We start from the raw sequence: 22,367 nt of genomic DNA on the forward strand, positions 1-22,367 counted from the left end.
AGACAATAACAGGAGCTGTTACCGCAAACCCCCCCCCACTTCATAGAGTAGCAATTCTCCAAGGGGACATTTAACGAACTAACTACAAACACATGCAGTTTAAGAAATGCAGGGATGTTTGCAGCCCTCACAGACACACGCCTATGTTGGGAGTTAATCATCAATTCTCGGTGAACTTGGATGATGTGCTGACGTATCGTCTTGTAATCCTCTCTTTGTTTTTCATCACCACTCCAACTGGCTGACTGGCTGCCCGTACAGCTGCGTAGTGCGTCAGGTGCTCCGCCACTCCGTCTTCATGTCTGTCAGCAGCTCGGCTCATAAGGCTCCGCTCAAGATTCAATGTGCGACTCAATTTGGACTTGACAAGGCAGGTGTCAGGTGCTCATTCGCTCTGTGTGTGTGTGTGTGTGTGTGTCCAAGGTGTGCCAGACCCAAGAGGGACCTCTTTCAGCCCAATGAGACCAGTGTCTCACTTTCTCTCTTTGTTTCCACAGACTGATATTAAAAACCAGACCCCAGTCAACACCCGAGACAGTCACACTTATTATGTCCTGCCCGCGTTATTTGCTTCGTCAAACTGGACTGAAATGTGATGACATCAGCCAAAAGTAACCCGAAAATAGTTTGCTTCATAGTTGTGAATCACCAGAGTTTCTGCTGATTCGTTCCACAAATGCAGAAACGGTGACTGACTCACACAGTCTCTGAACAGTAAGACGGGGACAAACACCAAACAAACGGCGTAACACTGACTCATGCTTGTCGAACCCTCGTAGTCTAGACGTCCATCGCTCCGCTGTCATCAGACGGGGCTTTACAGGACAGGCAGACCAGGTGTGCATTAAACATGCGTGTGTGAGCCCCCAAAGTCACTTTGTCATAGCAAATCCATGGTGATAAACAGTGAGTCACTAAAGCAGTGTAGTACAGGAAGCAGGGAGGGGAAGTGGAACAGACAGTAGCATGTAATTACTCTTTCCATAGGCCGGACAGGCCAGAGATTGTAGGGCGAGTAATAGAACGCAGACACACAATACAGCCAAGTAATAATCGGAATCATTTTCATTTAAATACAGCTGTTTTACCAGCTGATAAAGTGACTTGACCGCCATTGAATGAATTTTCGGATATTTTGACATTCAACATGAGAGCTGTTGGAGATGTTGAGGAAATCTTTAAACGTAAACTTCAAACCTACCTATTCAGCCAGGCCTTTGATTAAAAAGGGATTTAGAGATTACTTCAATATTTTTTACATTCTTTTTTTCACGTATTTTATTATATTTAAGTTGAAGAAAATATCTATTTCATTGTTATTTTATTAATCATTTATTTTATTGTGTTTAAATTGTATAGCTATTAGTTTTTATTAATCCAGTTTTTATTTCACAGTGTTTTGCTACTATTACGGTTATTATAGCTTTTAATTTAATTGTATCATTATGTGTCATTTTATTGTCTTCTGTGCGTTGGTCTAAAATTGTCAAATTATTGTATTTTCTGTTTTTTTCAGTCCAAACTATCTCATTTCAACTCGTCAGTCATCTGTGAAGCACTTTGAACAACACTAAAGTATGAAATACAAGTAAAGTTTGAGTGATTCTAACTTCCACGGGTCAGATGGACCTTCTCTGGAATAAAGTCCTCTTTCCTACCAGAAGACATGTTTTGGTTGTCAGGAGGTTTGTTTGGAACAAACAGAGGAAGCAGCGGACACTTTGCGAGAGCTGAGCCAGTGACCACATGAATAATCTTCAGAATCCTCTTTTCCAGAACATTGAAGGAAGATCAAAGCACGGCATCTGACTACATGGTGTGAAATCTGAATTGTGAAGAGCAGCACAGTGACAACACATGGAAAAAGTGACCATGGGAGAAACCAGAGTGCAGCGGAGCGGTCTCAGTTTCTAAGAACACCATCACACACAGTGGACACTTTCTCCTTTATCTTGTCTCATCATACAAACGGAGAGTCCAGTTTTAACCTAGGTCACTTTTGCTCTTTCCAACTATTTAACAGAGAGAGAAAGAAAGAGAAAGAGAGAGCGAGAGAGAGAGAGACTGCTCTGGCTCGAGGTGGGGACACGGACATTTCCCACACAAAGGGGGACAGAAGTGGGTGAATAAAAACACATCCCTCTATCGGAGAGCGATCAATGGAGACTGGCAGTTAGCGAGGCTGTTCTATTGATCCGATGAGTCCACCATACAGAGGCGTGAACACCAAGTATCACAACCAGGGGGCGAAACGATACAGTATCGGATGCACGTGTCTGCAAATTGGCTCGGACCGAGTGAATTAATTCATCCGACTGCACAGCATGCTGTCATTGAGCACAGACACAGGTCTGTGTGCACTTAATCCCTTAACGAGCACAACTAAAACACACACACACGTCACAGAGGTTTTCCTTACAGGGGCCAACGGTGTTTGAGGAGTGCGAGGTCTGGCAATGAAAGGGGATCTCGGTATCCAGCAGGACTGAGACGAGCGATCGAGGTCCAGCAGCAAGGAAGGAAAGGGCTCGTGCATGTTGTCATAGGTGCTGTAGGAGAACACACACACACACACACACACACACACACACACACACACACACACACACACACACACACACACACACACACACACACACACACACACACACACACACACACACACACACACACACACACACACACACACACACAGCCGGTGGTTGTGCAACAGTGGCTGCCTTTAAAGAGCGTGCGCAGTCAGGTGAGGGGGAAATTCCCTGGTCACAGTCCCAGCATTCCTCTGGAGCAAAGTTATTGCCGCTCGTCACAGCCAAGTGTCGGTCAGGTCAGGTGGTTCCTGCCTGCGTGTGTGTGTGTGTGTGTGTGTGCGTGTGCGTCTTTTTCTGTGCGACAGACGATAAATGACGAGGAAGTCCAAATGAGCGAGGGCCGTTTCAAGTTCTCGACCCTCCCGTCTCTGAGTAATGTTGCTCACAACCCAAAACAGGACGAAGACGTACGCGGCGCGTGCGTCAGCGCAGTTGGTCGAAAACAACAACAGCTGAGGGCCGTGCGTTTGATCCCCACACAGGGCCTGAGACAGGCCCCAGGCATTCATTAGGTCACTGTTGTTTCCGAGACAGTTTTACAGTAGAGTACAGTCATGCACAAGATCACAGGCTTTTTAATAGACCACATGGTACAGTACCTATTCCTAGAAGGACACTACAGACTGAAGGCTTCAGTCAAAATAACAATCACAACAGTCTCTTCCCTTCAAGGAGAGTCTTCAGTACTGATACAGCTGAAATAAAGTTGTATAATCTGATACAGAAGGCGGGTTCAGGAGCGTGATGAGTCACAACCTTAAAGTCTGACAAGCTTCCGTGCTTTGTCAGAGCAGATCTTGAGGTTTTGAACGTGTGAGATAAGAGGTGAGTGTGTGTGTGTGTGTGTGTCAGTCTTAGGCATTGGACAGCATCGTAGATGTGAAGATCTGCTGCAGTATTTGGGGGATCTGCTTGGTGTCCAAAGCCACGAAGGATCTCCCTGCCGGAAGTGTCTTTTGGAGTCTGAAGTAAAGAAACACAGATAGAAGTTTCAGGTCAAACAGAGGCACTGACATTTAGTTTCCCGAAAAGAGAAAGACAGAGTGGTTTGTTCGCTGGGTGGATTGGTGCTGGACAGAGCACAGTGTTTGTGAATGAAAGGGCTGCCGCTCACACGGAGGAACAACACAGCCACCTCCATCTCGCTTCACTTCTTTTATTTAAACACACTACATCTGATGGCACTCTTTCTTTCTTTCTATATTCTTTCATTCCCCCCATGCACTTACACATTCCTCTTGTTCGATCAGTAGTGCGTCCTCTACACGAGGACACACACCAGCATGGGCAGGAACATAAAACTACGTAACTCTATCGCTTCCCCATATGCGTGCGTGCTTCCATGACACGTGAATATATCGTTCTCGTTCCTCTCCTCACATTCTGACTCGAACCCATAAACTGTAAATAGCTTGAACTGTCTTTCAGAGGTCATTTCTGCCGGACCGTGGCATCAGGAGCTAAAGAGTAATTCCTCCCGTCGCCGTTTTAGAGGGTCAGAGGTCTCTCTCTTTGCTTTCTTGCTGTTCCTGCTCTTCACAGAGTCGTGAGCGGAGTGCATAACAGGTCTCTGTCGTTCTGAAGGTCCTTGAGCTCGTGACTGCTTTCTAACCATGAAGCCAGAAGCTCCTCAAAGCAGACAGAAGAGTGCACTTTCCCTCATCCACTTACTTCCTGTCATATGTATCCTTCTTTTGGCTTTTGTTCTTTTTTCACCCCCTTAACTTATCCTTCCTATTTCCTCCTTCGCCTCCCTTATTTGCACCCTCAACTTAACGCCCCCTAGATGCCACCCGTCTCCGTCTCCGTCTCCGCCTCCTCACCTTTCGGCCTGATCGCCGAGGGATCCGATGAAGATGGCAAAGGCGTTGACCTGCGGGTCGGAGGTCAGGACCTGGGCGAAGCGCTCGGGCCGGATGCCGTAGCGCTCCAGGTTGGCATCGCTGAGCACCACCACGAAGTGCTCGTCGGCCTCTTCTCGCGCCAGCTCCTTAATGCTGGCGTCGGTGCCCTCCAGCGTGTAGTCGCCGCTCATGCAGAACTGAGAGTGGGCATGCATGTTCTGCAGGGCGAGGGAGGGAGGAGGAGGAGGAAACAGGCCAAAGAGGAAAAAGAGGTTGAATAAAACGTTCAGACATCCAGTGCATTATCCAGTTTATCGCACAGGTGGAGAAGTTGTTTGTGGTGGCGGACCTTGAGAACGGGAGGACTTCCCACGTTAACGAGAGAGAATGAGAGCATTAGAATACAAACCTGTTTGGGTTGGTATGTGTGGGAACAACAGGTGTGCAGAGACAAAACAAGAGTTGATTATGAAAGCGTACCTTGAGGACTTTGAGTCTCTCTTTGTTATTCTTGGGGACTTTATCCGCTCTGACCAGCTCGATGTCGCAGCCGTCGCCCGAGTGGCCCACGACGTCGTACTGCGTAGACAAAACAGTTCTATGAAGGTAAAATCCTACCACATGAACATGAATGGAAAGAGTGACGATATTCTATCGAACAGTACGTGGACTGAGGTGGAAAGACTCGGGCGTGACGGTGCCGAAATGTCAGCTCGTAACTTATAGAAGACCATCCTCGCAGTATGTTAACCCTGAGAGTGTACACGCCTCCCACGGACCACACGTCACAAGCGGCTTACGTAGACCCGGCTCAGCCCGGCACTGTGGGCTCCAGTCATCTATTCCAGGACTCAGGTATTATGTGAGTGGCTCATTTCTAATATGGGCAGTTATGACTGTGGTGGTCAGAGGTATGCGGCCGTGCGTCTCATCTGTTCATAACGCTGTTGCTGGGTAGGAAGCCTCTTTTTGTTTTTCCACAATGTCAAATCTATTTTTCCAGTTAGTTTTTTATACAACGTTTTATGTGAAATCCTCAAATTCAATTCAAAATATGAATAGACTTAAAATCACTGAAATTAAAAGTGTTTTTTCCTACAACATCAGTTTGTACGTAAGTGGGGTTTGATGGCTGTAATACATAGGACATGAATCTATTAAGTGCCTAGTTGTTGATCTACCACACACACACACACACACACACACACACACACACGCACACACACACACCTAAGACTGCAGATATCACGGGGCACAACCAAGATGTCTTATGAGATATCAGATGCACTTTTATTTTGTTACGCAAAGAAAGCAGTTACACGACATGTGGTCAGCAGCACGGAAGAGTGTGTGTGTGTGTGTGTGTGTGTGTGTGTGTGTGTGTGTGTGTGTGTGTGTGTGTGCGTGAGACACACTGACATGTGATCAGTATAAGGTTGGGTTGCGTGTCTCTTAGGGGCCAAGAAGTCTGTCTCCCAGCAACTATTTTACCCAGTCATTCCCCCCTCCCCCCCTCTCCAGGCTGGGTAACAAACTATGACCTAAAGAAGTGTTGAAATAGTAACACAGGGCTGGGCTGCGATTGTACAGTCGATATGGTATCACCTCGGTAACAGTAAATGAATGTGGCAGATGCTTTTGTCCAAAGCGAATCTCACCTTGAACTTGTGCTCGTAGCTCTCCAGAGCCTCCATGACCATGCACACGGCCTCCATGGAGCGCTCCAGCCTGCCGTCCACGCCGTTGAAGCGGTACATGCTGCCCGACACGTCCACTAACACCCGGAGGCGCTTCGGCTTCTGCTGAGGACTGCCCAGCTGTAAAGAAAAAAAGAAAAAACACAAAAAACACAAAATCTTCAGAGAAAATCGGACGCGACTAATGACTAAATTAAAGAAAATACCGACTGTGGAAAGTGTTTTTGAGGAATTCGGTGCAGCTCACTTAAAATAACAGTCGACACAAGGACAAGGTTTAAAGAACTGGTGGCAAATTACTTCATTTTAGATCTTCACCCCAGACCAAAAATATGCAATGCTTGGAGCTAAATAAGGAGGAAAAACATGGCATGCACATTATGGTTAGTGTGTGTTTGTATGATTAGTGTGGGAACTATCTCTGTGCTGTGTGTGTGTGTGTGTGTATACTCAACCATACATGTGAAATGACTAGAAACTGTGTGTGAAGCACAGGGTTTAATAATAATCTCACACACACCACTGGAATGTGTCGTATGACAGATAAAGGTCTAAATGATGTGTTGGTCTGGGAGTGTGCGTGGTTTTAGAGGTGTGGCTCTGGCAAAATAAAAGTGTGGTTTAAATATCTGTAACAACACACACACACACACACACACACACACACACCTCTGGGTCCAGCTCTCCTCTGCGTTTGTATATGGCCTTCTCTCCAGTCAGTCCGTCGATGATTTTAGCATCGTCCAGTTCTCCCAGAGCCTGGTTCTTCAACCACTGCCGCTCCTTCCCTTTAGCCTGGAAACACACGCGCACACACACACACACACACACACACACACACACACACACACACACACACACACACACACACACACACACACACACACACACACACACACACACACACACACACACACACACACACACACACACACACACACACACACACGATCCAATCAACAAAATAAATACACACATTTCAAAATCTGTCCGGGGACAATGATCTCATTTTGGTCAGGCAGATTGTGAAACGAGGGGGAAAAACCCAGACAGTTGTAATTCAGGCTGACACATTATAGATGAGAAAGATTTACAGTAAAGACGGCACGAGTAGAGAAAGAGCTCGGGGCCGGTTGCACATACATTACTAAACCCCCCCCCCCCCCCCCCCCACCACCATCACCACCAACCATCACCTGTCCAAGATTAGCCTTTCATCGTCTCCTTAAGGAGACATTTGTCTTGGGCACAGGCGACGTAGAGACACACACACACACACACACTGAATGATGCTCTACATCTGAGATAGCTAGTGAACACAATGGACTGAACAAACGGAGAAGCTGTTCAGCAGTGGCTCTATTTTCCATCACTTGACGCTGAGCGGTGGAGGATTAAAGTGGACAGCGTTGCCACACAGCGTGAGGTTACTTTGCTGAGCTCTCCTTGTTCACGGTGCAGTTGCATCACGCACAGGGTCGGTCGCTAAAAGATTTCTATTTTTGACAATGTTGTAATAAGCTCACTGTCATGAATCATTCCCAAAATATCTCTCCTCCCTCTGCATGACTCCTAACAGGGTACGACACCTCTGCTCACGATATGAGGACTTTCCCTGGTAAATGAAATAAAAAATAAAAAAGTTTCTATTTCCTTGAGCCGTAAAATTCAGAGCAAATATGCGTGTGTCTGTGATTTCTTTTGGCCAGTTCGGACTGATTTCCTGCTCGGATGCGTTTGATGAAGACGTGCCGGCGTTTATGTTTGGGGAGCCAGCTCTCTGTTCAGAGACGAGTAGAGAGGGGTTTCCCTTTAGGCTGGAAACAATACACAATCAGTTTATTGAAAGCTCGCCAGCTATGGTTAGGTGTGTGTGTGTGTGTGTGTGTGTGTGTGTGTGTGTGTGTGTGAGTGACTCCTTAAATCACTCTTCAGGTATGATACAAATAGCATGACTTCACAGCGTCCCGCCTGCTGAGATTGGTATAATCTCCAGAAGTCTTTACAGCGGGAAAGAAGCCCGAGAACCAATACAAACAATAACCAAAGTTCATGTTGAAAACCGCAGCGCTGGCATGGCTGCAAACACCTGGATGGAAAACACAAACACGCACACACACACACACACACACACAACACCCACCCACCCACCTACCACAACATATACTGTACAAACTTCACACCTGGACAGGAGAATAATAGAGCGAGGCTGAGTGTTGCTGCTCTGTAATCATTCTCACATGCTGCGGGATTTTCCTCTCATCTCTCACACACACACACACACACACACACACACACCCTAAGAAGCTCAAACAAAGGGAGGAAAATCTAACTCAAAATATTGAAATTGAGACAATATCACATCCTGGATTTTTAACCACCCTCCCTATGCTCCTGCTTTTCATTCTATGAACCAATCAGGGTGCTCCGGTGGGCCAGCGCCCCCTCCCTCCTGCCCCTGGGGTTGTATAAGGTCAACCGATTGTCATCCAACAACTTCAACACGACTTTTGTTTTGTGACCGGCCGGGGTCAACCGGACGGCATGCAGTACTGTCTGTACAGTAACAAAGCAACATGGGTGTGTGTTCTACAGCGTTGATGATTGTGTAAGAAGACCAGTAATCACGTTTAAAATCGAGAAGTGTGATGCCAAGTGGAGGGCAGCCGACCTGTAAACTGTCCAGGATGATGCGTAGAGACTGAACTTGTCTCCTGACGGCGGTGGAGAAGCGCTCGTACGTGGCAGCGTCATACTCGCTCATATTAATCTCCTTCAACCTGAGATGAAGGGACAGAGAAACACACGGACGACTTGATTTGATATGTTTCAGACAAACTATGTACAGACATTATATTCAAGCATACAGTTTGTTGGATTTATCGTTTTTGCTTCTGCCTTTCAGCTTCAAAGCTCTTTAACAGAGGCGACTTCATTCTGTACTCGCGTGTTTCTTCCAACACGGACAGATTTAGTTTAAAGGTCCACAATCTGTAGACATGTCGATCACATGTCCTCTGGGATGCACTCAATCATACATTGTTCTACAGTGTAAACAACTCTAAATCTCACTGGCCAATCAAAGGAACCGCAGCAGGTTTGTGCATTTATTCTGCAATTTATCATTTGTAACTGCTCTTGTGTCGGCCTCTTGATTTCAGGTAGCTGGAGAAAGACAGAATAAAAAATAGATCGACTGAGAAATGTCTTCCTGAGGACACCTGTGGACAAACTGACACAGGGGTCAGTGCTGTTAAATATGGAGCTCCTTTTGTGTGTGTGTGTTCTCTAAAACACACCTGTGGACATGACAAGACAGGTGGGCTGCGCCCCCCCAAGCAGACCCCCCAAGCAGACTTCATCAGCATAATCCCACTGTGCAGGTACTTGAGTCTGGCTGACACACGTGGGCACAGAATCCTCTTCGGGTGTGGTAAGGGTCTCTGCCAGGTGTTTGAAACTTTTGGTGACAACCAGACCGTGACATCCACAGAGATACAGAGCAGTGACTCCAAAACACAGGTAGGGGTTGAAGGAGGCTTTGACTTTATGTGTCACGGCTTGCAACAAACCTGTGTGTGTGTGTGTGTGTGTGTGTGTGTGTGTGTGTGAGACTGGTTGCACGTATTGTGTAGACTGCGCTGGCATCAGCCGTGCAATCACAAAAGATTACAAACTCACTCAGAGGACATCCAACAACATAATGTCTGTAATAGACGACTAAATGAAGGTAAAACTACATCATCATCATCATCAGCACCTGGAATGTCATTTTAAAAATCGTAAATTAAGGGAAACAGAGTAGGAAAAAACACCACACGAAGAGCTGAAATGATTTTATTGAACCCTACCATGTTTTACATTTTCTTTAATGTATTTATACATTTTATATCTTAGATTAGAGATTTGTGAGTTGATTGATCTGTGATTACATCCATCCATCCTCTACGTCCACTCATCCGATGCTGCTATTCCCTCTCATGACGCACAATGTACTGTATCACTTACTTGTTATTTTTGACCGGCACACACAGTCCCTCCCGTCTGTTCCTTTGCATTCACACCACATCATGTCCACAGACCGGCACACAGCAGAGTGACTTCCTCCACACATTCCTAGGTGTCCACATGTGTGTGTGTGTGTGTGTGTGAGAGAGGATGCGTGAGAGTGTATGCGGTGAGCAGACACTCTGGCCAGTGGCCGCGGCTATTTCCTTCAAATTCCTGAACCTTGACTTAACCGGGAGAAACCGAGTGAATGACAAATACAGAGAGAGAGAGAGAGAGAGAGAGAGAGAGAGAGAGAGAGAGAGAGAGAGAGAGAGAGAGAGAGAGAGAGAGAGAGAGAGAGAGAGAGAGAGACAGAGAGAGAGAGCGAGAGAGAGAGAGAGAGAGAGACAGAGACAGAGACAGAGAGAGAGAGAGAGAGAGAGAGACAGAGACAGAGAGAGAGAGAGAGAGAGAGAGAGAGAGACAGAGAGAGACAGAGAGAGAGACAGAGAGAGAGAGAGAGACAGCGACAGCGACAGAGACAGAGACAGAGAGAGAGAGAGAGAGACAGAGAGAGAGAGACAGAGACAGAGACAGAGACAGAGACAGAGAGAGAGAGCCAGAGAGAGAGAGCGACAGAGAGAGAGAGAGAGAGAGACAGAGAGAGAGAGAGAGAGAGAGACAGAGCTCTGGCTCGAGGTGGGGACACGGACATTTCCCACACAACAGACACAAAAACAGCGAGTTGTGCGGACACTCCCTGCGACTAAACACACCGCACCGACGGTAGCTTCCATCCACAAGACCTGCGCTCACATGATGCATTTGATTACAGAAACAAAACAACTAAATGCATGTTTAATAAATGCAAAAAAAATGCCTCAAAACAATCTAATCTAGGAGCTTATTTTGGTCACATGTTGGTTGATTTTGCTTGTGCGAGTGTGTCAGGTGCTCAAGAGTTTACGGAGGGATCACAGTTTGATTGACACTCAATCTTAAGCTAAGCAAACAAAGGATTGAGCACACGCATCAGTGAATGAGAACGTATGGAAAAAGCCTGACAGCGTTGACCTGTGATAGGAGGAAAGAAAGACAACACAAAGTCAAGCCCCCCCCCCCCCCCCCCCCCTCTGTAGGTTTACTTCCGTGGTGTGTGCTCACCTGCTGTGTTCAAGAGCAGTCAAGTACAGTGACATCTACTTGGAAGCAGGGTGTCAGCATGTAGCTACAAGATTTTCTCCGGGCTTAGTGGGACACTGACAGACAGGCGGGAGGGAGGGGGGGGAGGGGTAGGGTGTCGAAGAAGAAATTTAAAAAAGCAAGTGAAATGGCTAAAGACCGAGGGAAGAAGAGAAGAGACACAAAAAGGAGAGAGAGAGGAGAGTCAGAGAGGTTGTCCTCTTGGCGTGAAAGCAGCCAGTGTATGAGAAGGACCATGCAGGAAAGGGTGAGGATAGGGGAGGTGGGGGGGGGGGAGAAAAGAAAGTAAAGAGAACGAAACTGTTTGAAGCGAAGGAGAACAGAGACAGCCTTCATGGTGGAGCTGGTGAAAGGGGTGCCCTCTTAACCCTCCTCTGAAGTGAATGTGTGCAAGTGTAGACACACACACACACACACACACACACACACACACACACACACACACACACACACACACACACACACACACACACACACACACACACACACACACACACACACACACGTTCTAGGTAGTTTCCGAAGTGGAAAAACAAAGCCAGTCCAAAACATCTGTTCACCTTCACGTACTTTCCCACCGGTGGCGCTGACTCAGGTTAGATACGGGTTATTGGTTCACGGTCGCCCGTGCTTTCCTACACTGGGATGTTCATTGTTTTAGCACGTGATCACTGTATGGTCTGTATGTTCTGTATTTAAAGCGACCTACCTTTCTTTGAAGGCTTTTTCACCCATTTCGCGGGCGGCTCTGCGGACCTCTTCGGGAACTGCGTCTTTCTCAGCCTGGGAGACCTGGTGGACCTTGTGTCCCGCGTCCAGCCGATAGGGGCCCCCTTTGCCCCCCAGCCCCGCCGTGTCCCTGCCGCCTGCAACGAAAGATCTCATTAGGGATGAACCAATCACAGTTGTTGGAGGCACTTTATGCAACAAATAACACATCTGAAACCAAACATTTGACCGGGAGCTTCTATTAACTCAGTAAAACGTCTGCATTCATTTGACTGTAACAATAATTCAAAATCTAAACAGTTGTTCTGTTGACTGACGAACTAATCGTTTCACCACTATGATGACCGTTGTTCACCTTCACATTGTCACGTACAGAAAATCAGATTCTGGCAGCTCTCTGCTAGAAGTATAGACCAACAGAGCTGAGGCTAGGTGCCTTGCCCAAGGGCAACAAAGCACCGTACGTGCTCCTTAAGTGTCATCAATCACACTAATGTGCGTGTGTGTAAACGTCATCACAGATTTCGGCATGTTGCCGACTCTGCAAAGCCAGTGGTTACCTGTGCCTCCTGCCCACTGGTTTCCCCCAACATGAGGAGCGTTGTTGGGGTCCGTCTTGCCATGTTTCGGGGCGGTGACGTCCAGGCCGCTGTCCCTCTGGATGGTAATCTGACGAGGATCGAGAGACGTCATGTGGGTCAGTTTTTTAAACATTCAGCAAACATGCAAGTGCAGACTCACATCTGTGCAGGTGCCTCTGAAATGAGCGGCTCAGCCCCAACTCACACAAAAACAACACTAGTGGGGTCTGCCACCTACGTAGCAGTATATAGGATATAGATTTTACCGTGTTTACCTCCTGATGTGCCGAGTTAGTACGTGGGACTAGCTAGCACACAGTCAAAAGCATTAAGAGAACGGACTTGGTGACGGAGCGGAGACACCGAGAGGTTAAAGCTCTGGATTCTTAGGGCCATCTCAACGGCACCGTCGATGCCAAAATCAGCATGCCGGCTCAAACACCAGAGTCTGGCACGCATCAGGGAGTGAGAGAGGAATGAGTGGTTCAGTGGGAGACGAAGTGCATCCCCCGTAGTTCAGCTGCATTCTTACATACTGCAGGAATTTGAATGGTATCTGTGGGGGATGAGGTTTTGTTGTGAACCGCCAAGTGTGTGTGTGTGTTTGTGTGTGTGTGTTATATCGTTGCCGTTTTTTTCATGGTTCGTCACGGACTGAGCGGTGTAACGGACACTTATCTAGCAGGAGCAGCAGTCCCTCTGCTCACCCGCTGTCCACACCGCAAACTGACTCGGTGGCGCTCAGAGCGCAGGCTCTGTTCTCACCTCTACATCAAGCTGCTGTATCGGCAGAGCGCTCTATATTTAGCGCGGATTAGAAGGGTCAGTCTGGTACAAAGCAAAGCACAAGGACAAGATAACACTCATCGTGGGAACCAGCTCACCGTGTGGACCTACTGGAAGTGTTGACACGATGTGTTTTATTGCTCAAGCAGATTCACACTAATTGTATACATTTAAAAAAACAAAATCTGTGTTTTAACATTCATCCAGAATACATCCTCAAAGTGTTTCTGCTGTTTTTCTGCATTCTCGCTGGAAGTAGATGATGGTATTAAACGTCATGCATAGTGGCACCTTATTAATATCTGAAACACTCATTCGCTTTTTCTACGCATGATTAGTCAAGGACAGACAAATACACAAATACACACACACACACACACACACACACGATGGAACCCATTATCTCCCCAGAGGCTTAACTATCATATAAAAACACCAGAAATTAAGACAAATAAGCAGCAAAACACGTTGGAATTAGAGTCCGACCAACATTAGTTCATCGCAGGTGGATCCATTTCACCGATACACTCCCTGTCCACTTTATCAGGTACACCTCTGCAATCCAATACAACGTATCTGGCAAAGTTTCAACAACTAGGAAGAATATAAAATATTATCATTTTTGTTGAAACTGTTGGTAAAGGTGTTGATTACATTTTTGGTATCAGTCAGGTTTTAAGACAAATACACCCTGTAGAAGATATCTCTGACTCACACCCCCCCACAGGCCAGCTGCGTTGGCTGTTGACGTTACAGATCTACATGAGAAAAACTGTCTGTTCCTCGCATGACAATAACAGTGAGGAGCAACCAGCAGGGTCTCAAACATGGGTCATTTAAAATGACAAACATCCCCACTGTCCCATGCGGCTGCAAACCAACAGAGCATCAGTGTATCAAGAGAGCCTTTACTCTGGTGTTACCCACAGGAGAGTGTGTGTGTGTGTGTGTGTAGGTGGCACATGAACCAGTGTTGTAAACCTCAGTAACCAGAGAGAGCTCGGTGCCACAGCTCTGCGGCGAGGTAAAGGGTCAGAGGTCTGAGCCTGGCGTGTCACCGCAGCTCACCTTCAGGAGCTCACCTCCGGTGAAGTCGTACAGCGACGGAACAGCAGCAGAACATGAGCTCTGCTGCACACACGCCTGCGCCATGTTGGGTAACGAGGGTGTGCACATGATGCGCGGGAATGTGGCTTCAAAGGCTTAACTGTACTGGCTAGACACAGCATTCTCGCTGAGCATTTATGAACGTGATTACGATCGCTTGATAAACACCACCCACACACACACACACCCACATACACACACACACACACACAGCTCCACCTCCATCAGGCCTGTGTCTGTGTGTCTGCTGGGCTCTGATGCTTGCAAGTGTCTCGGAAAACAGAGAGGAAGCTGAGCTGTCGGGATGCAGGTTTGTTTCAGTAATCCACCGGTGTTATCACGCTGTATACAGATAAAACTCTCTGGCCGGTGACAACATTCCTGGTGAATGTGTTCTTTCATGCTGTTCGTGGAATCCCGGCTCAGTCACAGCCAGTAAAAAGGTGACGAACGCTCCACTTTTGGTTTGAGAAAAATGACGAGTGGCGCTTTGCGACACGTGTCCGTTTCGGGCTCTTAGGGGGGGGGGGCCGCGCTCGGTCGAGTTTCCCGCTCTGGTCGCGAAAGAGACACGAGTCATTTGGGCAATGCAGCGACAGGATATCAGATGGCAGAAAGTGTTTCTGACATGATCACCTAGCATCTGTCATTCTACATATCTGCTTACGTCTGTCGCGCCAAAACGATGGACAAAACATGGTCTCTCAGGAGCAACGTGCTGGTGGCCATAACATGAACCTATACAACCGTTACATTACACCTTGTTTCTAGAACCAGAAACATTCAAATGGAAAAAAATGCATAAGGGGAAAAAAACAAAACTTCAGGAACCAGCAACCCCCCCCAAAACACATTTTCCTGCTCCAAACAGATGCAAAATCATGGCGCGCTATTTCCAACAACACTTCAGAAACTAAAGGGCCTGAAGGTGATTGTTGCTGCTGTTGCCACTGGTCCCTGCAAGCTAAAGATGGCACCTTCACCCCGAGACAGAGAAACAGAAAATAAAAAGAGAGGGCAGAGGAGTGAGGGGCGGCAGAGAAAAGTTCATTTTTATGACTGTGGGAATCAATGTCCTTACCCCACCCTCCTCTCTCAATCCCCTTTTTCCCCCTCTCCATTTCTTTGCAGCGTCTCTATAAGTCTCTCATCTGCGGCACATGCCTTGTGTGGTGAGATTAATAGCCTCATAAATTTCTGATCCTCCCTTTAGACGCCAAAAGACAATGTGATTTAGGATTTACGGCATCTGTGTGTGTGTGTGTGTGTGTGTGTGAGAATGAGCCCACGTTTGAGGAGTAAATGCGTGCCCCTGGGTGCATGCTAGTGTGTGTCTGTGTGATGCCATATATGCATGCCTGTACATGAGTGTCTGAACACGTGAAAGAGTCTAATGTGAGTAAATGAATCCGAGGTGTGCAGCGTGCAGGTGTGTGAGAACATGTTGTCATTTGTACTTCAATCAATGGTGCAAAGCGTGTGATGTGGTTAAAAACTGTGTTCCAAAATGTTACTTGCACATTTCAAGAAGCCTTCCTTCTGTTAACAGCAGCCTTCTTGAAGAAGGATAGAAGCTGATGTCTCCTGTGCAGCGGTATGTGTTGATGATGTCAACAGTGCTGTAAAGTGAGGATGTCAGTGAGCAGGTGAGGTGTGTGCACAGTTGGGTAAAGTAGCGTACATCTCTAAGGCAGAGAGCCTTGTAGGCGGGTATGTTTGAATACAGTAGTGCTGCTGTTGGTGTCGGTGAGCTAACTCAGAGCACAGGGGGGAGTCTGTGTGACCGTCAGTGGACTCAAGGTGCCCCTTCAAAGAGGGCCGGACTACGGAGGCCTCCAGGGGCCACAGAGAGGTCCCACGTGTGCAGGTGTGTCTTTATAATGAATGTATTCGAAGTCAAAGGCTTTTCAATTTCAATAACTTGCTTGTGGTTTTCAAAAGAAAGGTTTGTAAACGATATTTGAATTATTTTTGTTTCATTATGATTTTTATTTTTTGAGGGTAGCATAAATTGTTAAGAATGTAGGAGAGGCGTTAATCTTCTGTCTGCCTTTACATCATTATTTAACTCTGCTTATACTGTGTAGACTGGTTACACTTATTGCATACTAGAGTGTATATTATATATACTGTTTCTACGTATTATACTGTGTGATGACTGAATACAAAATACTACTACTAAGGTTTCACATGAAATATGCTTCATAATAAATTTCTCTTTGACATGTTTTCAGTCCACGTGAAGGCTTCTGCAGATAACTCCCCCTACATCTGGGAGGCTCCGTTATCTGAAGAATGTATCTGCCTCTGTTGTGTACGTGGGCACCTTAACAATGCTTTCTCAGTACGCTGGTCCGAAATGTTCTGACCCATACGGAGGGTCAAACCTATTGCATCATCGGCACAATGCCCGTCCATTCATACACACCCACCCAGCCGGCTCGTACATTTCGGGACTGGAAACAGTCTGGTGAGCATAGAATCAGGAATGTTTCTGCAGCTAATATATTCTGTCAAAGTCAGGCAAGCGTGCAGAGTGACATCCAGCTGACAATCTGCTCACTGTCGTTATTTCTAAGGTCGCACCGCCCCCCGCTGGTGTTGAGAGAAACTGCAAGGCTGCAAGCATTTCTATTCTTTACCCAATCAACACTGACGGCAGCAAACACATTACCTGTAAAGGTCTGCCATCCTCTGCCCCAATCATATTCCTCCATTCCATCAGCGATCGCTGCAGGGCGTCTAACCCCGTCTCCCAGAGCCGGACGTAGCCACCCATGTCCACCGTGACGACGCCCCCGGAACCGAGCGCGGCTATGAGCACGTCCGACTCGGACACCTTGGACAACCAGCTGGTGTAAGGCGACACGGTCATCGACCTGCCCATCACAAATATGTAGGAAAAGTCAAGACGCAGTCACTAAGTGAAGTCATCAAAAGGGCACCGTGAATTTCACCATGTATCAAACATTTAAACTCTCCTTAAATGTGTAAATCATGTCGTCAGTTGAAGAAGAAAGTCCTGCCAGTGTTAGGGTTTGGCTCAATATCTCTGGATTTTGATGTTTAGCCTGGTAGAGAAATCATATTTTCTTCCTCAAAGCAATGCTGTTTCTGACCACTAGCTGGCGCTGGAGGATGCGAAATGATATTTTTACCTCGGGACGGGAATATATTTGACTTTTTTGGAGTTGAGATCGGTCACCTCCAGGTACGCCGCTGTCATCGGAGGAGTGACGTCTGAGAGACAAACAAGAAAACAAGTCAGACTACAAACTCTCTGTCTGCACTCATTTGCTGAGCTCATGTGTGAGACCTGAAGGCTGACCTTTGGGGTAGACCTCCCTCAGGGGCACCTTGTTGGGTGGAAGCGCTCGGACCACCTGATTGGCTGAAAGCAGGCTGACACAATTCTCCCGTTTGGCCTCGCTGGACCGGAGCCCACCTCTCAGGAACGTGTGAGCCCCGCTCTCAGCACTCTTCATCACTGAGAGGTCCACAGGCCTCTTAAAGCTGTACACCTCATTAGGGGACTGGACGAGAAAAGAAACCAAGAGGAAAATGTCGCTACTTACGGCATAAATCAAGCAACACTACATGTCCTCGCCCTATCAGTGTATTTATTTATTTTCAACCATGTCCTTTTATAATCTCACCACGAGGTCTGGGAAGCCCACAACGACCCGGGCGAAGGAGCCGCTGTCGGCCAGTATGCGGTTGGGGGAAACAATCTTCTGGTCCAGAGCGGCGCTGAGGTTCTCGTTGGGGAGCTGCTCACATGACAGCATCTGGGGGACGGACGCCTCATCTGGGAGAGGGAGGGACCAAACAGAGCACGATGGAACAGAGAGAGCGACGGAGAAGCAGATGATGAGATAAACTAAAACACTTGTGTGGCGAGAGCTCTGGAGAATACCGTAGCAGTGCAATTCATGTGGCAATTTGGTTTACGGTTATGCGCATACACTACTTCTTAATATTGATTGAAACATGCGTGGTCCCCTTCTTATATTTGGTTTGACTCATGTCCGTCTGGCTGGTTTTGTTGATACGGTTGGCATAATGTCTTTGATGGAACATGAACTAGTTTAGAGCAGAGCAACGTCCCGATGGTTATATTTACCTGAGCTGGCTCCGTGGCCTGAGCTGACTGAGTCCTCGCTGATGCTGTGGAGCTGACACACGCCCGAGTCTTCAGCTGACATATGCAACGGCTTGGTCAGCAGGAACTTCCTGTATTCAGTGACACAATCAGTATGTCGCATTACGAGTGAATTCAAACTTCAAGACCCTCAGAGGGGATCCGGCCCTTCCTCACTTGTTGGTGTTGCTCTCCAGCAGCAGCCAGCGGTCCTCTGCCACCAGGTAGACAGACTTCAGGTTGATGGGAAGTGAGATGGAGTGAACCCGGCCCTCCAGCACGTCCAGCACGTCCAGCTGGTTGCTGCACGCGCAAACAAACACAACAGCGATTAACACCAGCGCAGGGCCGAGATAGCGCTGTTTAACAGCGGCGTGGAGGATTGAGCTGAGGTCGGAGCAGCTTACCCCTCCTCCTTATAGAAGAGGAGCCAGTTTTTGTGGGCGAAGTCGTGGCACATTTTATGCGCTGCCTGCAAACAGTCAATGCACACAACACATTGAGTCCACAACACATTGAGTCCACAACACATTGAGTCCACAACACATTGAGGCCACACTGCTTTGGAATGATTTGTTCAGTGATTATAAAAATTGGGCACAGGATAATGCATCCTAACTTATGATTAAAAATGATTACTAGTTCTTATGTAGAACTGGATAAATGAGATATCTAGTTGATGTCCTGTATGAATAGTGGAAGCTACTCACCTGCTGCTCCTTACTGCTCCACCAGCTGGAGGCTTTGGTGGAGGGCTGATCCGTGTCCGGAGACAACATGAGCCTCCGCACGGCGCCCGTCACCATGTCCAAGTGCAGCACCGTGTTACTCTGAAAGAGAGCGGGATGTCAATGTCAGAGCAAGACTGGATTCAGAACTAAATGTTAGAACATCAAACGACAGTATTAAATATGAAGTTGAGAAAATTATGAATGCTGTGAGTATTGGAAGATACTGTATATGGAACATTGATTATAAACATTGAGTCTCGTATTTTCAAATGTGATTTAAATGCATTAGGAAGAGGAGGAGGAGGAGGAGGAGGAGGAGGAGGAAGAGGAGACCACGTTGATCTGAGTTAACTCAAACTGATTTGAACACAGCACTGCAAGTCACTTCAATTCATTTCACATATACCGGTACTCTTCTGCGTTTGTTTGAGTCCTACATTTACATTAGTTGAGCAATAGCATATCTCAGTGTCGAGATATATATATATATATATATATATATATATATATATATATATATATATATATATATATATATATACACACACACACACACACACACACATATAGTGCAACCTGTGCAAAAGGCTTTCGTTTGTGACGCACGAGGCTTCATCTTCAATTGAGTTTCATGAGAGGGGCCCACGGGGGAGCTGGCCTCGGCCCCGGCTGCCCTGCTTCACACTAACGCTTTCCTTACGGCCTCCCATTCCTGACAGACACACTACTGTACCGAGGACCGGTCGAGCTGTTCAGAGAAGGCAAACCCCATTTCCTGATTCTAAACATATACTGCCTATGGAGGGAGTGCGTACATGCGTGAGCACACGTGTATGTCCGACATGTGGATGTGTCTTCTGACAGGCAGGGGCGTTATGTCATTTTGTCTTTGAGGTTGTTTTTTTGTTGCATTTTTATGTTTTTTTGTGTGCTGTCACTAGAATGCGTGCATTCATGTGTCAATGCCTAGTGTTGGTGTGTGATGTGTTGTGTGTGATGACGGCCAATGCCCTGTGAATGAACTTGCTGTTGTCTGGACCTCTTCATTTTCAGACAGACGTAACACGATCCATCACCGCGGTATTTTTAGAAGTCCTCCTCTTGCCTAATATGCACCAGCTGTAAAAGTGTTCTGCTTCTGGAGAAACAGCGAACATTCATTGTTCTTGTCTTGCGCTCTGCTGTCATAGACCATGGTCTTGTGGGGGTGAGAGAGGTTCAACAGCAAACAGCCGCTAACCACCAACCATTTTCAGAAACTCAAACAAACTTCAGCAAAGCTATTTTAAATCCGTGAGGAATCGGTTGTTGTTGCGCCGGGAAAAAAGTTGAAATGCCAGTTTTTGGTAACGTTAACGCGTCATACTTGTCAGTAAACAGGGACATCAGACAAAAGAGATCTGGTTCCTTTGTGAACACCGACAGTCTGTGAGTGGAGTTGTGTTTTAGTAAATACAAAGACAGTACTGGTGTGTAGGTAATGACGTCCACTGTCCCATGAGAACATCTTTTGTGGTTTCTTGTTTCATGGTCCGGTATCTGTCCTGTGGTAAAGGTACACTGTGGTGTTTTTGTCCTCGTTCACATGACACCTACGTGTGTATATATATGTGTATATATATATATATATATATATATATATATATATATATATATATATATGTCAGTTTGACATCCTGGATATATCTTACAAACACGTATTTTCTGTTTACTGAAATTGCTCTTTTGTTTTTTTCCATAAATGAGATGATGTTTATTGAAGGAGTGTAGTTAGTGACAGTGTGGGCTCCCCTGACACACCTCCCACTCCCCTGTTTAGTTGATTTTATAAATGGGAGGTATCGCAGGTTCTGAACCCTGAAGTGTTTTGGTGAAACATATGTGATGTAAACTACATGTTTATTTACAATGAAAACTCCACCGGGTGCCTTTAGCATGATCCTGGGCATGTTTTCCATAGAGATTTAGAGAAAAACTCATTGAGTCGTATCGGTGTGATCATCACGTATCATACAGGCTCGTGTTTGTGTGCCAACCTGCTCCTCGTGCAGCACCACCTGTCCATCAAGAGGACTCCCAAGGGGTGCAACGGTGACAAAGGGCTGCCAGACGCCACTGATGGTCCTGGGGAAGACGTCGTAAAGCTCCATGCACTGAATCGTCTCCCCGCGCTCCTTCATGGAGTACAGCGACACGGGGTTACACGTGGCTACGTACAGCACATCTGCAAAACAAACACAGAGGGAATGTGGGATTATTATTAATAATGTTATGCGTTTGTGTCTATATCCAGACACATTTGACCGTTGGATCAGGTTTGATCCAACTCTTGCTCATGGCATCTTATCCCTTTCTGATTTGTGATCACTATCATTGAAGTAGTTGTGTTCGATCCAATGGTGTTTTCCCAGTTCATCAACAGTTTCCTTTAAAAACTGTGAAAGACATCTCTTGTGTCTAGCCCACTGCATAGCTGTGCACCTACATTCTCCTCCTCCACTGGATCCTCTCATATATCCCTAAATGAACACTTGAGACCTGAGAGTGTGTAGCAGGACAGTGTTGACGCTGTTTGCGTGTGCATACCATCTTTGGTGGCGACGTCGCAGATGATGTTGACTTCACTCATGGGAATCTGCCAGTGGGCTTTCTCTTCGCTGAAACTCAAAGCCCTGCTCTCCTGTCTGTTGCAGGGGGAACTCTGAACACGCAGAAACACGGGGCCCTGGAAACACAAGACAACACTGTTACACACACCAAACAGTGTATGAAGGAAACACTGGTGTTTACGGTTGATGGGTGAAATTATGTGGAGCCGTGTTACAGTGACACAGGATTATATATAATTTATTTATATATTTGTTTCCTCCAGCTACTGAAGGTGCAGAAAAGGTAGGTGCATCCATACTTACAATCCAGCATATACACAAGATTATAGTTTCCATATTTTTGCAAGTACCAATAACT

The 22,367-nt window shown here is 46.7% G+C and overlaps 1 protein-coding gene across 1 annotated transcript in view; it reads right to left on the bottom strand.

The window, feature by feature from the left end:
* Positions 1 to 3,168: 3,168 nt before the first annotated feature.
* vwa8 (von Willebrand factor A domain containing 8) overlaps positions 3,169 to 22,367 on the bottom strand; it is a 46,117-nt gene continuing 26,918 nt past the window's right edge. The window contains exons 28-45 of the mRNA XM_079277648.1: positions 21,987 to 22,125; positions 21,437 to 21,624; positions 19,380 to 19,499; positions 19,077 to 19,141; positions 18,847 to 18,972; positions 18,652 to 18,761; positions 18,185 to 18,336; positions 17,857 to 18,061; positions 17,687 to 17,768; positions 17,203 to 17,407; positions 12,615 to 12,723; positions 12,035 to 12,191; positions 8,804 to 8,912; positions 6,802 to 6,927; positions 6,094 to 6,252; positions 4,916 to 5,014; positions 4,415 to 4,653; positions 3,169 to 3,554 (exon numbers count right to left, since the gene is read on the bottom strand). Of these exons, the coding sequence (XP_079133774.1) occupies positions 3,446 to 3,554; positions 4,415 to 4,653; positions 4,916 to 5,014; positions 6,094 to 6,252; positions 6,802 to 6,927; positions 8,804 to 8,912; positions 12,035 to 12,191; positions 12,615 to 12,723; positions 17,203 to 17,407; positions 17,687 to 17,768; positions 17,857 to 18,061; positions 18,185 to 18,336; positions 18,652 to 18,761; positions 18,847 to 18,972; positions 19,077 to 19,141; positions 19,380 to 19,499; positions 21,437 to 21,624; positions 21,987 to 22,125 (2,499 nt within the window). The 3' untranslated portion in view covers positions 3,169 to 3,445. The remainder of the gene's footprint in view (positions 3,555 to 4,414; positions 4,654 to 4,915; positions 5,015 to 6,093; positions 6,253 to 6,801; positions 6,928 to 8,803; positions 8,913 to 12,034; positions 12,192 to 12,614; positions 12,724 to 17,202; positions 17,408 to 17,686; positions 17,769 to 17,856; positions 18,062 to 18,184; positions 18,337 to 18,651; positions 18,762 to 18,846; positions 18,973 to 19,076; positions 19,142 to 19,379; positions 19,500 to 21,436; positions 21,625 to 21,986; positions 22,126 to 22,367) is intronic.

Source organism: Melanostigma gelatinosum (genome assembly GCF_949748355.1).
Source record: "Melanostigma gelatinosum genome assembly, chromosome: 10".
Taxonomy (NCBI): Eukaryota; Metazoa; Chordata; class Actinopteri; order Perciformes; family Zoarcidae; genus Melanostigma; species Melanostigma gelatinosum.